At 33.2% G+C, this 17,581-nt stretch overlaps 1 protein-coding gene across 3 annotated transcripts; it reads right to left on the reverse strand.

The window, feature by feature from the left end:
* Positions 1-244: 244 nt before the first annotated feature.
* Positions 245-12,663, reverse strand: tnfsf13b (TNF superfamily member 13b). 3 transcript variants are annotated; one of them, XM_056464913.1, is made up of 7 exons: positions 12,188-12,663; positions 11,847-12,117; positions 6,877-6,964; positions 5,168-5,224; positions 3,827-3,927; positions 3,541-3,706; positions 245-1,360 (listed from the first exon to the last, which is right to left on the reverse strand). In XM_056464913.1, the coding sequence occupies exons 2-7, from the start codon at positions 12,102-12,104 to the stop codon at positions 1,248-1,250; spliced, it is 783 nt and encodes a 260-aa protein (XP_056320888.1). In that variant the 5' UTR covers positions 12,105-12,117; positions 12,188-12,663; the 3' UTR covers positions 245-1,247. The 3 variants fall into 3 exon arrangements, with proteins under 3 accessions (XP_056320888.1, XP_056320886.1, XP_056320887.1); XM_056464911.1 differs by having other exon boundaries at positions 3,827-3,951; positions 12,188-12,662; XM_056464912.1 differs by having other exon boundaries at positions 3,541-3,691; positions 3,827-3,951; positions 12,188-12,660.
* Positions 12,664-17,581: the final 4,918 nt, after the last annotated feature.

The raw sequence follows: 17,581 nt of genomic DNA on the forward strand, positions 1-17,581 counted from the left end.
GAATAGAAAAAAACAACAAAACAAAGGAATATAATCCCCCTTTCATACATGCAAATTTTAATTAACATAACTCATTAAATCAAACAAATGCTGCTTTGTTTTTGTATTTTAGTGGTTTTCCTGGCAAAAAGGGCTCATGGCAAACAAAAACCACTGTACACATAATGAAGACTATCTGCTTCTATTATTGGATCTTGATTATTGCTCATCATCAATGCTTACATATTTTGTCTTGGCTGTGTCCCATACTGTATAAAATCTGTTCTGATGACCAGTGCCCTCTAATGGCAGTACATGTTATTACCAAAATCCGTGAAACTCATAAGCATGTCACACGTAAAGCAAAGAAAACCTCTCCACTTCTAATAATAGATCTGACAATTTCTTATTAGGAGACACCGTCTCTATATCTGAACTACCAAGATTACAAGGCGTATGACACTACAGTGATTGTTTCACTAAGAGAGTCGGCTGTCAAAAACATAAACTACCTTCGTCAATGAAAAGGCAGCAAAATACTAGATTTTTCCAGTCTTCCAGATTTCCCACAGTGTACTTTTGTCTCCATCTGCTGGTAGAAACATTAACATTACATGATCCAGCCTCGAGCTGTATATACACACACATACTGTGCTGATGTAATAAAATTAAATATGTAAAATAAAGGTCAAAGTACATTGTTAAAATCTTATTTTATTACAAACCAAAGCACATACTGATTTAAATACATGTGTATAAGGTTAAAATTAACATTGAATTGTGCCACGATACATTTACAGAGGGATACTTGATTTTTAACTGACTAGATTAAGAAAATCTGACAAACAAGGAAATGTTTATGGCAGATCAAGTTAATATATTTGTATAAGAGATGAAAAAGACTGGGTTTAAAAAGACAATTCACCCCAAAAATAAATATTCTGTTATCATTTACTCATCCTTTACTTGATTCAAATCTTTATGAGTTTCTTTTTCTGTTAAAACACAAAAGGAGATACTTTGAAAAATTCTGAAAACCGCTGACTTGTTTTTCCCAGTTACAGGTTTTCAGCTTTCTTTAAAATAACCTCTGTGTTCAACAGAAGAAAGAAAAGGTTTGGAACCACTTGAGGGTGAGTACATTTTCATTTTTTATGTGAGCTATCTCTTTAACATCAAGGAATTGTTAATTTTGAGCACATTTGATGAAGTGCCACTGAACCATATCCAGTCTCATTCAAAGTCTGATCCAAAACCCCGTCTTACATTCAGGCCAGTTTTATTGCTCCTAAAAACGTGGCGTCCCCTTCCAGAGAGATATTTGCATGGGCACGAGGTATCAGAAGATCCAGTCTGTCCCCGCAGTCCAGCTTCACTACGCCTGCACAGCACAGCACATTATTAATTACATTATATATATGACCATTTCAATGTGGTTATGTCATGAGCATGTGAACATTTCCTGCTTGTTGTCAAACTATTTCAAAACCATAACAAGAGGCAATTCAATTATAACTTAGGATTAAAACAGCTATCATAAAAAATATTGATCAATATGTGGCACTTTTTTGGATTCTTGGAAGCTATGGAAATGAAAAATGTAAATCAGGAAATAAATTAGGACAACCCTAGCTATTTTTTACATCCCTCAAACTGGTCTATATTTTATATATTTACCTATGTATGCATTTCACTTCATTCAAACTTTCATCACTAGTAAAAAAATCTCAAATAAATATAACATATGACATATTTACAAGTTATAAGTTATTTTTGGACTCCATGGCTATGTGAAAACAAAACAAAAGGGGTCTAGTTTTTCTATAACTATAGGTTACTCTCACAAAATCAGTCTGGGTCATATTTTAAAAGCACAAGAAGTTTTACTATGGGTTTTAGGGAAATAATTGGTTAAACTTTATTTTAAAAAGTCCTTGTTACAGTGTACAGTTCATTTAACTATGAAGTAATAATAATAATAATAATAATAATAATAATAATAATAATAATAAAAAATGTATGTACATACTATATGGTTATGATTAGAATGCAGGTTAGGTTTAGTGCTAGTTGCATGAAATTGAACATTATTAACTGTAATTACTTGTTAAATACATGGAATGTGTAAAGACACCTCAAAATAAAGTGTTACGAAAATATTAATATTTGTTTTACTCTATAAAGTTAAGAAAATTTCATCCAAATTTTTAAATAAAATGCTCAGATTTTATGTTAATTGATGCTTGTATGCAAATAACAATTTATCAAACGGATAAGTGTACAAATCCACCAAATATTTTAACCCTTCTTAGGTAAAACATGTTGCACGCTTGCATTGCCTTAAAATGAATATAAACTTGTCTGAAAACATACAATTATTGTCATTTTATACAAGACTTATTTTAAAAGTTTTGTTTTACTGAAATGCATAATCATGAATCTTATATAGAGATATGCCATAGTTATTGACTTTATAGAAATGTACTGTTAAAAAATAAAATGAAGTATAACAACAACAAATAACAATAATAATAATGAAAATAAATGAATAAAAAAATAGCAAATCATAATAAATATAAATCAATAAAATAATGATGATGATGATAATAATAATAATAATAATAATAATAATAATAATAATAATAATAATAATAATAATGTATGACAAATATTAATAACAATAATAAAAAATAAATAAATATGATAACAATATTGATGATAACAATAATAGTAATGATAATAATAATAATAATGATAATAGTAATCATAACGACAATAATAATAATAAATAATATAATAATAATAGTAATAAATAATAATAAATGCATAACAGCAACAACAATAAATAAATAACTATTATAATAAAATAACAAACAACAATAATAACAACAACAATAAGAATAAATAATAACAACAACAAATAATAATAATGATAATAATAATAATAATAATAATAATAATAATAAAATTAAATAAATAAATAAAAAATAACAAATAATAATAACAATGAAGATAATAATAATAATATGACAAATAATAATAACAATAATAATAAATAAATAAATACCTAAAAATAATAACAATAATGATGATAATAATAATAATGATAATAATAATCATAACAACAGTAATAAATAATAATAATAATAATATTAACAAATAACAACAATAAATAAATAACAATAATAACAATAAATAACAATACTAATAATAAACAACAACAACAACAACAACAACAACTACTACTACTAAAAATAATAATAAATACATGATAATAATGACAATTCTTCTTCTCCTTTTTCTTCTTCTTCTTCTTCTTCTTATTATTATTATTACAATTACTATTATTTGCAAACATTTAGATTTACCCATGAGCTTAAGTAAAATGACCAGATGAATCATATTAATACAAATTCAGAAAAAAAGTACTTCAGAAGTATATCAGAACAATAATTTCAAAATGCAAACCTAAAAGTTTCTTTTGTGAGATTTACCCAAATACACGTTGTAGCTATTTTTGCAAGCTTGACAAAGGTATACAGCAGGAGTTTCCAGGCTCACCTCCAGTGTAGCAGGTGTTGAAGTGATTGACTCGATTCATGCTCTGAATGCAGCGGAACAGAACCACATGCTGACTTTCATCGCCGACCACGTTCTTCTTTATGCGGATCACAATGTGGCCCATGGCAAACGTAGGGTCTGTATAGTAGACCTGGGAAAAGGAGAGCTTGAAATAATGAGGGAAAAACACCAAGCGCGGTGTTGGGATGTTTCAAAAGAACAGTTATGAGGCAGAAAAAGAGTAGAACTGTTTTATTTTCAATTCAAGATGTGTTCATTTATTTACCTGGCTGTAGATGAAGAAGAAGCCTTCCTCTTTGACTAAAATGGTGCCCTGCTCTTCCTCCAGAGCGGAGCCACGCTTTAGACCCACCTGCCACGGGATGGCTGTGCAATAGTCAAAAGCAAACTCTGAGCCCGCCCCCCCCAAAAAAGAAAGAAATAATGCTCTAAATCCAAATGGAAACAAACATGTCTATGGATGTAGAAATGTGAGATAAGCCCACCATTTAAATTTAGCAGATTTTGACTGAATATTCCGAAAACTGTGTTAATGTGCGGCTTAAATGGTTTGGGCAATCAGGGAATTAGTTAAACCCGCTGTTAAGTTCTCTGTTGTAACACTGGCATTGCTCAAAAGGGAATGCAGAGTTTTAGATTCTACACTTGTGGGAAATTCCATTTAAAATGTGTAGAATTGTTCCGTTTTTAAACATTTAACCAACATTATTGATGTTAATATGGACGTCATGCACTGATTCATTTACTGCATTAATGCGATGCCACAAAGTTGCAGTGAACTTTTTGAGGCTGGTGGAAATGTCAAGGCCATTGAGAAACTTGGTAAAATGTGTCCCTTGAATAGGTTCCAAACCCACAAGAGAATTTGTTCCTCTTTGGAAAATGGAAGTTCTACAGTATTTACAGTGTTTGTAAAGACATCTGTAATGATTTCGGTTTCTGCATTACAATTCTAACCACTTAAAAAAAACATTCACTGAATAAACAAATAAATAAAATAAGTTATTGGAGAGAAGTGTTTTTTCCAACACATTTTTAAATATAATAGTTAAACACGTCCAATAACTAATTTCTTTTGTCTTTGCCATGATGACAGTACTATTTAAAGGCTTTATAACTAGCTTATTAGGTTAATTAAGCAAGTCATTAGACAACAGTGGTTGGTCTGTAGCCAATCGAAGAAATAAATCTTAAGGGGGCTGATAATATTGACCTTAAATAATGTATATGAACAATATAATGAACAATAGCCTTCTCCAGAAAAATGAAAAATAAATGAAAAAAAAAAATCCCAGCAAAAACTTCCACAAATAAGAAAAAAAAAACATCTGGGTTTGGAATAGCATGATTGTGATCATTAATTGTTGATAATTGTTACAGATTATTTATCTTTCAAGAAGTTGAGGGTAATCGTTTTTGCTGAATGCCATGACAAGAAATTTGTAAAGTCCAGAATATATTTCAGAACATGCCTACTATATGCTGTCCTGTATTTTTTTTTCACACATCTTAGTTTGTGTATAACTGGCAACACTGAACTAAATCTTCCTAACATACATGTGTTATGCACCATCAAAAAGAGTACACGTAAACACTCCTCCAGTACCTTTTTGGAAGGTTTTCTTCCTGTTGTCTGCCATCATCTGTAAGCAGGGCTGAGGTTCTGTAGAAGGGAAGAGTTGTTTATTTCATTGGGGTAAAAAGAAAAGAAAACATGTATATACAGTATATGTGTGTGTGTATGTATATATATATATATATATATATATATATATATATATATATATATATATATATATATATATATATATATATATATATATATATATATATATATATATACACACACACACAAACACACACACACACACACACACACACGCACGCACGCACGCACACACAGTTGAAGTCAGAATTATTAGCCCCCCCTTAGATCTTTCCTTTTTTTTTCTTTATTTAAATATTTCTATTATATTTCTCTGAAATGATGTTTAAAAGAGCAAGCAAATTTTCACAGTCTGTCTGATAGATTTTTTTTGGAGAAAGTCTTACTTGTTTTATTTTGACTAGAATAAAAGCAGTTTTTAATTTTTAAAAAACATTTTAAGGTCTTAATTATTAGCCCCTTTAAGCTATATTTTTTTCAATAGTCTACAGAACAAACAATAGTTATACAATAACTTGCCTAATTACCTTAACCTGCCTAGTTAACCCAATTAACCTAGTTAATTCTTTAAATGTCACTTAAAGCTGTACACTAGAATCTTGAAAAATATCTAGTCAAATATTATTTACTGTCATCATGGCAAAGATAAAATAAATCAGTTATTAGAAATGAGTTATTAAAACTATTATGTTTAGTAATGTGTTGAAAAAGACTTCTCTCTGTTAAACAGAAATTGGGGGAAAAATAAACAGGGGGGTTAATAATTCCGACTTCAACCATTTTTATATAAACCTTTTGTACGAGAAACTACTTTTTTCTGCCGTTCATTCACATCTGCATCTGTCAGAACAGCAGAAACCATTGCTCATTAACCATGTCACTTTAGAGCTAGTATTAAAATGATTCACTAGCGTAATGTCTAAAATGATGTGACAAAACAGGTGATTTTGCTCACATTTTAAGATTATAAGGCTGAACAGCATGAAATGGCATCAGTCTACAGAGATTTCCCAGTTTTCTCTGTTGCAATCGGGAGACCACAATAATTAACCCCTAATACTCATTGGTTAACAACAAGATACTATCTCTAAACCAGCCTCTGAACATAACTTTGTAATTAACTTACACAGCCCTGCACTGTCTTATGTATGTACACCGGAACTGGAAGAGCGCTGAAAGAAGACGTGTTGTAAAATAAAGTGCAAACACAAAATTGTGTTTAAGAGCCTTGAGCATGCTCTATGCGTATTTTTTAACAGCAAATATTTTCTGTAGCTGTCTGTAAGAGATGACGATGATTACTGTAATAGATTCAATTTTCTTCGGCTTAGTCCCTTTATTCATCAACCGCCAACTTATCCAGCATATGGTTTACACTGCGAATCTTACTGTGATACATCTCAAATATTAATAATAAAGCTTTTGGATTCAGTGACTCATAAGGCAACAGGATATGCAAATGTCAAATGAAGCACTTTTGCACAATGTGCATGTTTTTTCTTTTTAATGCATTATGATGTGGTTTTAATCGTACACGATCTGAGCTCTACAACACTTCTGACAGTAAGTTAAAAATGCTTAGCTGTGCTCCTCTCAGACTGACGCTTAAAAAAAAAAGTACCATGAAAAAAGCAGAAGTGTGGTCTTGCCTGCTTTGTTTGGCGCATGACTCAAGCTCCTTTTTGGCATGACAGTACGGTCTGTTGTGGTATCGCCCATATCAGCCTGCTGCAGATACTGTAAACAGACAAACAAACAAAAGAAGAAAAACTTTCTGAATAAAAATAAATGTTGAACACTGTTCAAGAAGGTTTATTACTTAAGTTTTTTTACTTTAACTTTTATTTATTTTACAATAACACAAAAAGAAATTACGCAATGGAGCAACAGGTCACCAGAGACATCACAAACAGCTCTTAAATCAGTCTTAGTGACATTTCAGTAGTGGGATGTGACTTATTCTCTGGGATTTATTGTCGGATTATGGTTGCACAACTGCTAATGAGCTGGAAGCTACCTTTTCTGTTTATTTACAAATGTATTATATACATACACTCACCAGCCACTTTATTAGGTACACCTGTCCAACTACTTGTTAATGCAAATTTCTAACCAGCCAATCACATGGCAGCAACTCAATGCATTTAGGCATGTAGACACGGTCAACACAATCTGCTGCATTTAAAACTGAGCATCAGAATGGGGAAGAAAGGTGATTTAAGTGACTTTGAACGTGGCTACTGGGATTTTCATATACAACCATCTCTAGTGTTTACCGAAAATAGTCCAAAAAAGTGAAAATATCCAGTGAGCGGTAGTTCTGTGGGTGCAAATGCCTTGTTGATGCCAGAGGTCAGAGGAGAATGCTCAGACTAGTTCGAGCTGATAGAAAGGCAACAATAACTCAAATAACCACTCATTACAACAGAAGTACGCAGAAGATCAACACGGCACGCACATGACAGTTAAAAGTATCACACACTAGACGTGGACATTCGCATGATATTTAACATAAAACCAATCAGAAGGTGCTCTGTGGCACGGCAGAGAAATGAACAGTGTCCTGAGTCGTGGCTGGGCGCCGTGGACAGCCGCCCACTTGCAGCGCCGGTGTGTGTACCCTGTTAGAAACCTATGTTTAGAATTCTGAAATGTATGGCGCTGCGTGTCGCTTCTGGTGTGGGACCTGTTTAAGGCCACAATTTGCACAGGCTCACAAAAATTGGACAACAGAAGATTGGAAAAACGTTGCCTGGTCTGATGAGTCTCGATTTCTGTTGCAATATTCGGATGGTAGGGTTGGAATTTGGCGTCAACAACATGAAAGCATGGATCCATCCTGGCTTGTATCAATGGTTCAGGCTGGTGGTGGTGGTTTATTGGTGTGGGGGATATTTTCTTGGCACACTTTGGGTCCATTAGTACCAATTGAGCATCAACGCCACAGCCTACCTGAGTATTGTTGCTGAGCATGTCAATCCCCCTATGACCACAGTGTACCCATCTTCTGATGGCAGATAACACGCCATGTCATTAAGTGCGGATCATCTCAGACTGGTTTCTTAAATGTGATAAGTTCACAGTACTCAAATGGCCTCCACAATCACCAGATCTTAATCCAATAGAGCACCTTTGGGATGTGGTGGAACGGCATATTCACATCATGGATGTGCAGCTGACAAATCTGCAGCAACTTCGTGATGCTATCATGTCAATATGGTCACAAATCTCTGAATAATATTTCCAGTATCCTGTTGAATCTATGCCACAAAGGATTAAGGCAGTTTTGAAGGCAAAAGAGGGTCCAACCCGGTACTAGTAAGGTGTACCTAATAAAGTGGCCAGTGAGTGTACATACAGTTGAAGTCAGAATTATTAGCCCCCTGTTTATTCTTTTCTCCAATTTCTGTTTCACGGAGAGAGGATTTTTTTTCAACACATTTCTAAACATAATAGTTTTAATAGTCAATTTCTAATAACTGATTTATTTTATCTTTGCCATGATGACAGTAATATTTTACTAGATATTTTATCTATCAAGACACTTCTATAACAGCGTAAAGTGACATTTAAAGGCTTAACTAGGTTAATTAGGTTAACTAGGCAAGTTAGGCTAATCAGGCAATTATTGTATAATGATTTTGTTCTGTAGACTATCGGAAAAAAATATAGCTTTTGGCCAAAATAAAACAAATAAGACTTTCTATAGAATAAGAAAAATATTATCAGACATACTGTGAAAACGTCCTTGCTCTGTTAAACATCATTTGGGAAATATTTAAAAAGAAAATTAAAAGGGGGACTAATAATTCTGTACCTACATACCAGTACATGCATTCAAAATGTATATTTATTTATTTATTATATAATATAGTGTTTCAAGCTACCAAAATGTAAGTAAAAGTCAGTTTGAAAGAGAAAAAAAAACATGAATCCTAGAATAGTGCATATCATGTTTATCTGCTCATCACCATGCAAAGTCGTTAGACTGTTTCCAACTGACATTCATGTATTTTCCGAAGTGGTCAGCTGAGATGCATTACTATCGTTTTACACACACTAGCAGTGCATAACATAATATTTTTATGCTATTGGAATTTTTTTCATTATTGCTTATTTATCAGTTACTGTTTACTTTTAGGAAGGGGTTATTTATTTAAATTATTATTTATTAGATACTAGTACCTATTAAATAGATACTAGCTTTTATTATTAGATACCGATGCTCAATAGTCACTAGTTTCTATTCTATTACTAGATCCTTGTAAACTTCTAATTCCAGCCATTAACTTCAATGGAGAGCTGTCACTGAGAAATCAACTGCAATAGAGTCACTACTAATCCTATTAACACTAGTATATAAGTACTAGTATGTAACAAAGAAGTAGCATCTAATAAATAAATATTGTTAGCAATACTATTAGATATTTCAAACAAATTGATTGAAAAATGGTTTCTGTGACTCACTTATTAGTTTCATGTTTAAAATTATTACTATACTTTCTACATTCAAGTTTATAATTATAAAAAAAGGTTGCTATGCATTTTTATGTTGAATCAAATGAAGTTAGTTATGCATAGTTTTTTTTTTTAAATAGCCCTTATGTCCAGTGCTGTTTGTATTTATGATTAATTTATGTAGCATCGTTGACCTGTGAGACACGACATTTCGTTCCTCTGTATGTCCACACATGTAGCGGAATGACAACAAAGCTCGACTTGACATGAAGTAATTTTAACTTGTATTAGAACAGCCCATATGACTAGTTTGCTATTTTCAGTAAGATAAATTCTAATAAAAATGTATTACACCAAGAACTTCAAAAAATGTTTTAACTATGCAATCTTTGTATCTGTTCAAAAGCAATCAACCATTTTGGCCATTTACACTATTGAAAGCAATGCGACTGAACCAATTTTCAATTACTGTTTTAAAGGAACACTGCAACTGCAAGTCCTCTAGAGTTATACAGTTAAGTTATACCAATTTTGAATCCATTCAGCCAATCTCTGAGTCTAGTGTGAGCACTTTTAGTTTAGCATAGCATAAGTCATTGAATCGCATTAGACCATTAGCATCTCACTCAAAAAAAAAAAAAAAAAAAAAAAAGACAAGGAAAAAATTTTACTCTTCTGTAATTACATTATGTACTAAAGACTGATTTATATTTTCGCATGACGCCACGTTGTTGACCTCCACTGACTGCGCGCGCACTTCACAAAACGGACAAATCTTTTATACTTTTGTGATATTCTTTAAAATGACAGGGGGCGGTCAAAAGAAACCCACCATAAAATCAGACGGATAAACAGAGAAGTAGGAAATCTCCGGAACTACGTCATATCATTAATGTCCTTCAAGATTATTTATTTTATAATTTATTTTAATGATTATTATAACCATTCAAGAATTTTTAAATCAAACTTTGATGCATCACATGCTTTTATTCATATCTCGGACAGTTCTACCTATTAATGTTCAATATCAATGACAACAGAACATGAGTTGCTCTACAAATATATTTTTATTATGGAAAAAATAAAAGCAAAAACTTACTAAACATATACTAAAAAATACTGATGCTATTTTTATAGATTTAGCCCAGCCAAAATTCACACATTACCCTCTAGCTAGTTTGTGTCCTCTGCTTACATACCAAGGCAATAATGGTCTAACATTCCTGCCCGTTATCACCAGTAAAGCTCAGAAAAATAAGGCATCAGTAAATTGTAAACCGATAGGTTCAAACATTCCTCTCCAATTATCAAAAAAACTATTTGTTACTTCATTTTAGTTTTGTATCTATTAAATTGTTTTAAATTCAAAATTGTAATATATACATCAGTGTAAAACCTATAAATGGTGGAAAACATATTCTTTAATTTTGAATTAAAACCACATGGGTCTCCACTTTTGCCATGACCTCACTTTTTGGTTTTGACAAACTTATCCATCAAGTTTTTCTAAACATTTTAACAAAAACCTTCCTCCTTTCCCACTGCTGTTGCAATTTCTAGTCAAGATTTATTGGTCTTCTGGTTATCCCTATGATCATGCATGGATGGATTATAAAGTTGTCTGTACAGTCGTACATGTTCCAGACAAAATCTCTTCAAAGTGATTCATATTTAACTCAAATGCAATGCGGCGCCGTGTCAACGGTTTGCTCGAATCTCAAAAAAATTTGTGCGCCCGACCAGCCGAAATCATATCACGTGCACCCAAAGTGACCCTCTGCAAACACAGCAAACATTATACAGTGCTGATACCAAGTTGGGGACTATTTTCAGACAATGCATAACATCATTGCGTCATGGTACAACAGCAAAGTTCATAGACGATTACCAGTTCCTACCCACATCAGCTTAGAAAAGAGTAACATTTTCTATATACTGAAGAATCTAGTTTTGTGTCAGAAGAGCTATTTGAGTGTGAGTAAATATTGAGGAAATTTACATTTTTGAGTAAACTATGCCTTGACGTGGAAAATGTGTCACTTTCTGCCAGCACCTCTGCACTGTCTGAAATTTGGATCAATAAAAACACATCTGATCTCCAAATGTTACCGAATTACCTTAGACAATTAGACAAGTGCATACAGTATAGTGGGGTCCAAACCTCAATACTATCTCCTCCTTCCTCCGGATGAGTTTGTTTCTCTGCCCCGTTCACAGGTTCATCCAGCATCCTGCTTTGCTCTTCTCTCTTGCGAGCCACTTCTGCCCTCAAACCCTCCACCTCGGCCTTCAGTGCCAGCACATGGTAAAGGGAGATCACAGACAGAGAAGAAGAGGTGATGGCAGCGGCGACCAGCACCAAAAACAGCCACGACAACCTTCTCCGTTCACCACGACCTGGAACATCTTCAGCAGGCATGGTGGAAACCACTCTTTAAGGAAAAGATTGCTATTAGTGAGCAAATTCTGAACATCTTGAAATCTCTAAAGAGCTCAACCCACCTCAAAACATGACTTCAGTTGGACGAAGGACCCTTGAGGTAAGAGGTTTATACTCTGAAAGAAGCTGGTCTGAAGATATTACTTATGCCTGCTGATGCCAATTTGCCTTCATGTTTCCATTTCAAAATACAGTAATCAACATCTGAAGTTCTTTCATCCAAAGTTGTCCTAAAACCATCGAACAATATCTAATTTTGAAAGACTTTTATGATCCACTTCAAATGTTGACTACTGTAAGCTGATGTTTGTATGCAGACGCAACAATTGAGAAAAGGTTACCACTGAGGTCAAGCTTAGCACAAAAGCACTGTACTCACAGAAAAAAGTCCCGTCTGCTTCAAATCCTCAGCGAATGCTCTGGTTTTTGTATCCCTTTCCTGCCAAGCTGTCCACACCCACTGTATTTAACACTGCAGCGCAACTGAAAGTTGCTTTGTCACCACTTGTTTTGTGCCTGTTCCGACAAACTGCGTCAAAAGTGTGAACGTAAAAAGCAGATAAATGAAAACATTGAGCTTACGTTTGTTAATCATAAACTGATAACATACAAAATTGAACATAAATGATGCTGACAGTTGCTATTCTTGGTAGAGGATCAAACTAACCATATAAAAAAGACAGTTTCGTTCTTTTCGAAGTGGAGTTTCCAGAGTGAAAAGCAGAAACAGGAAACTATACAAACAGACTCCTTTGCAGGCAAGTTATCAGAAGGGTTTGATTTCTTTTTTATTGCATGTCACCACACGGAAAAATAGAAAATGTGATTCAACTGTATGTACATGAAGGAAATGATTGGAATAGAAAATCCATAGCTCAAAACACAGATGTCGAAAGTATACGAAAACCCCCTCCTTGCACATTCAGAAGTGAATCTATCTGCTCTGCTGTTTACTGTAAAAAGCAAATACAAAACATGAGCAGCACTTTATATAATTTCATATATTCAGTTTATGATGAAATGAGACTTTTGAACATACAAACTAGTCCCGGAGAATGGCCAGAACATGCCAATAGTGTGTTAGTCAAATCTACTAAACTCTAAAGTAGTCATTTTTAATCAGTATATCATTTTCAGCATCTTTGTTCCAAAGTTAACACTCAACCACACAGACATTCAATAAGGTATCATGGCACGTCACTGTGAGTTCAACGAAAATGACATCGCAAATTAAAATTGTCGAAAATGTTCTTTCCATAAGGTTTAGAGGCAGTTCTAATGAATTAGGCTTATGCAATCAATATTCTTCTTTGAAAATCAAAAGATCATTAAACTGATCTACAGAATGCATCCAAATGCTGATGTCATGGGAGCGTTTTTTAGCTCCAGTCTTGTTTTTAAAGAACTTATTAAATAAAAAGTATCAAACCCTGAAAGGTGGACTTTGGAAGCCTTTTGTTTTGGAGCATACCAACATCTGCATGCAAACTGACATATGATCACTCTGCCTTGAGATCTTTTAAACATTCAAAGGCAATTTCAATGCATTACCATAGACGTGAGTGTAAAAGTGCATCAGAGTTAAACGAGATGTGCCGAGCGTCTAAAGCATGCAATAACTACAGAATAATTACAGACTTCAGATGTGCACACCAATCCAGCAATACATACGTAAATGGGCCAGGTTTGCAAAGTCCACCATTGATGATCACCACCACCACCACCACCATGAGATTAAATAAACAAACCTTAATGTCTTTATCCCCCCAAAATAAAATAAAAAAATACTGTTAATTTACTCACCAACTAAATGTTTGTTACTTTATTCTCTAGTAAAAGATTTTAGCTGAAACTGTGGTCCTTGGTGATTCATAAAATGCTTGTCTCTGGCTGCCTACTGGACCTAAACAACATATACAGGCAAACTTTTGCGGTTCCTGATGATAAATTGAGGTTTTATGAAGCAAAACATCCAGTCTGTTTATCAAAATTAGCATTACTTGCAACATTACTACCTTTAATCCACACACAGACTTACTAAACCGTCCTGAGGACCAAAATCTATGCACAGGAATTTCCAGATGCTGTTAAATACAGTAAAGAAAATTAAAATAAAGTTCAATGTTGTGTACAAACCTCAAGGAATTATCAGGAGTGGCTGATTTTTTTATTCTTAAAATCACCAAATGAGCACAATTTTATTTTAAAAAATAAATGTTGTAATAAACAAAGAAAAGTCACCAACATATTGGATGACCTAAGGCAGTGGTCACCAAACTTGTTCCTGGAGGGCCGGTGTCCTGCAGATTTTAGCTCCAACCCTAATCAAACACACCTGAACAAGCTAATTAACATCTTACTAGGTATACTTGAAACACCCAGGCAGGTGTGTTGAGGCAAGTTGGAGCTAAACCCTGGAGGGACACCGGCCCTCCAGGACCAAGATTGGTGACCCTTGACCTAAGGGAAAGTAAATTAACAACAGATTTTTACTTTTGGGTGGATCTATGCCTTTAAATATTTGACTGACTGAAAACTGCCATCATTTACTCTTCTAAATTAGTATGATAGTTTAATGCCAATATTAAGAATATATTGGTAGCCATTTTAGATGCAATTTCAATTAAATGTCAAGAGATGATTTCCAACTCTTCTATAGCCATATGCTAGCTCTTTACAAGAAGCAGATTATAAAAAAAAATGTTGTAGCCTTACATTCATGAGAGAACCTTTTCACAACTCCCCTAGATTTTTAAAATTAGAATTTTCTGAATCCATTCATCCAATGTCCAGGTCTGGCGGGAGCACTTTTAGCTTAGCTTAGCATAAATCATTGAATTGCATTTGACCATTAGCATCTCACTCAAACAAATAAAAAAAAAAAAAAAAGATTTCGATTATTCTCCAATTTAAATCTTGACTATTCCGTAGTTACATTTTGTACCAAGACAACATTATGCTGGGCTGTTTCCTTGTTACCTAGTAGGGGACTATTACAGGTACTGTAATATCATTGCACCTGTTGCTGACATGGTACAGCAGGAAAGTTCCTTGATTATTACGCAGAAAGAGAGTGGTTTTTACCAATATCAGCCTATATCAGCCTAATAGCAACCTTTCATTTTCCATCATTCTTAGCACATGATGTAACTACAGAAGAGTCCAGCTTTAAATAGAAAAAAAATATATAGAAAAGCTTTTTTTGAGGGAGATGCTAATGGTCTAAACTGATTTAATGGTTTATGCTAAGCTAAAAGTTCCCCCGCCTGATATGAAGATGGCCTAAATGGACTCAAAAATGGTAAAACTCAACTGATTAACTCTAGGAGACTTGCAAAAGTTTTCCATGCCTCCTTAACCAAACACACCTGATTCAGATCAAGACCTGTGACAGACAAAGGTGACATCCAAGACATTCAGTGTTGATGGTCCTCTAGGAACGTGGTTGTGAAACACTGACATAAATGTTGAGTAAATGATGGCAATTTTCACTTAGTGAATAAATGCTTTGAATTGTCATGAATGTTTCTACTTTTTTATAAGAACTGCAAACAACGAAAGATAAATTAAAGCGCAACAGTCACCAATGGGCAGGTGTTCTAGCGTGATCCAAACGAAACAGGTCTGATGTGAAGCGCTTGACCTGATTAAAAGAAAGGAAACGTCTTATTTACAAGTTGTGCAAATGGACTGTGCTTGGAACTCTGTCAAGCAGCTGTTATGTGCGATTTCACACTTACTTCTAAGCCTGAGAGAGAGTAAACATACTTTTAGGCTTGTTGTGTTGGTATTTTCATACAGTGCTCAAAGTGTCCTGCAGCCCACATGAAAATCAGCATAGAAATCTATACTTCCACACACAGCTCCATATGCAAATCCAAAAAACATGGGATCAAACCACAATGAGCCGATTTCCTGAGTGGATTTTAAACCTTCAGTAAAAAAAAAAAAAAAGAAGGCAGTGTGATAAAAATAAAGCTCCAGTACATTACAGCCGGGCACAGATTGACTGCATGAAATGTCAGACAAAAAAAAAAAAAAAGTGAACTAGATAAGTTGCCCCAAGTCCTTATTCACAATTCAAATGGCAAAAATATGATTTTAATGAGCCCTCTGTTCGGTTTTAAAATAAAGTGTGTGTATATATTACATATAAACAAAATAAATACAAATATAAACAGTGTTGTTTAGTAGTTTTAGAAAGATATTCAGTTTAGTAGTCCTAAGACTTTTTGGAACAGTAGCTTATCATTTACGAGTAAATTAGTATCTGTGGATAAAATTAATTACAAAGTCTTACCTCCATTTGAAGCTGCTTTGTGTTTTTTAGAGGCGCAAAACAAAACACATATTTGGCAACCCTTTTACCAGTTTAAGATTTTTATGCAAGTAAAGTTAACCACAGACATTACTTTATTAATTAAAGGTATTGTCTATGGAGTCATTCTAGGGCCATATATACATGTAAAATAAAGGAAAGTTTTGAAAACAAAACAAAAAAAAAAAGTATTGAGCTAAAATAAATAAACAAATGCAAATTTCCAAAAATCGCAAAGCAAAAATTTATGTTTAAGAAATAAAGACCAAGGTGGTCTTATAGCCCAGTAGGTTCGGGCCTGCCGTAAAAGGCCAAGTTATATAGTTTAAATATAGTTTTATTGTTTTTTTTTTTTATTGCAAAAAAAATATATATTAAAAAAATAAAAAATTATATATATATATATATATATATATATATATATATATATATATATATATATATATATATATATATATATATATATATATATATATATATTATTTTTATTTTTTTTTATTCACTGCTTGGTTTTATTTGCAGATCTTTTTTATTTCAGTTTTATTTCTCAAATTAATTTTCCCTTTGCAGTTCTTTATTTTGTTTTAGCAAAATTAATTTTTATTCTTCAAAGACTTTATTTATTTATTTTTGCTCAATACTTTATTTTTTGTTTGCAAAACTTTTTTATTTTGCAAGTATGTATGGCACTAGATTGACTCCATAATAGTCAACCCAAATTGAAAATTCTGTCATTGTTTACTCAGCCTGTTTTAGACTTATCTAAAGCTTCTGGTGTTGAACACATTAACATATTTAGACTAAAACTCCTAACCCAGCAAGCATTTTTTGTTTTTAAAAGATGTCTAATAGATGTCTAAACATAGTTGTCTTGGCTAAAACAAGGCTAAATTTAGGCTGTCAGTGAAAATCTTATAGATGTCTAAGAATAGGCCAAAACTAGACTAGTCATCAAATAAACAGAAATGAATGACTACACACATATAAAGTCTGTCTAATCGACGACTAGTCTAGCTTTGGGCTACTCTTAGATGTCTATTATATTTTCACTAACAGCCCAATATTAGCCTCGTTTTAGCCAGGGTCTCTACGCTTAAACATCTATTAGATGTCTATTAAACACTAAATGTTTGCTGGG

Source organism: Danio aesculapii, chromosome 9 (genome assembly GCF_903798145.1).
Source record: "Danio aesculapii chromosome 9, fDanAes4.1, whole genome shotgun sequence".
Taxonomy (NCBI): domain Eukaryota; kingdom Metazoa; phylum Chordata; class Actinopteri; order Cypriniformes; family Danionidae; genus Danio; species Danio aesculapii.

What these genes read in the sequence shown, in the direction of transcription:
- tnfsf13b (XM_056464911.1), bottom strand. Translation starts at nt 12,104, where the DNA reads ATGCCTGCTGAAGATGTTCCAGGTCGTGGTGAACGGAGAAGGTTGTCG. An exon ending in AAGGAGGAGATAGTATTGAG is followed by an intron (nt 6,965 to 11,846) that starts GTTTGGACCCCA and finishes GTCTGTTTACAG; the next exon opens with TATCTGCAGCAGGCTGATAT. An exon ending in TCTTCTTCATCTACAGCCAG is followed by an intron (nt 3,707 to 3,826) that starts GTAAATAAATGA and finishes CATTATTTCAAG; the next exon opens with CTCTCCTTTTCCCAGGTCTA.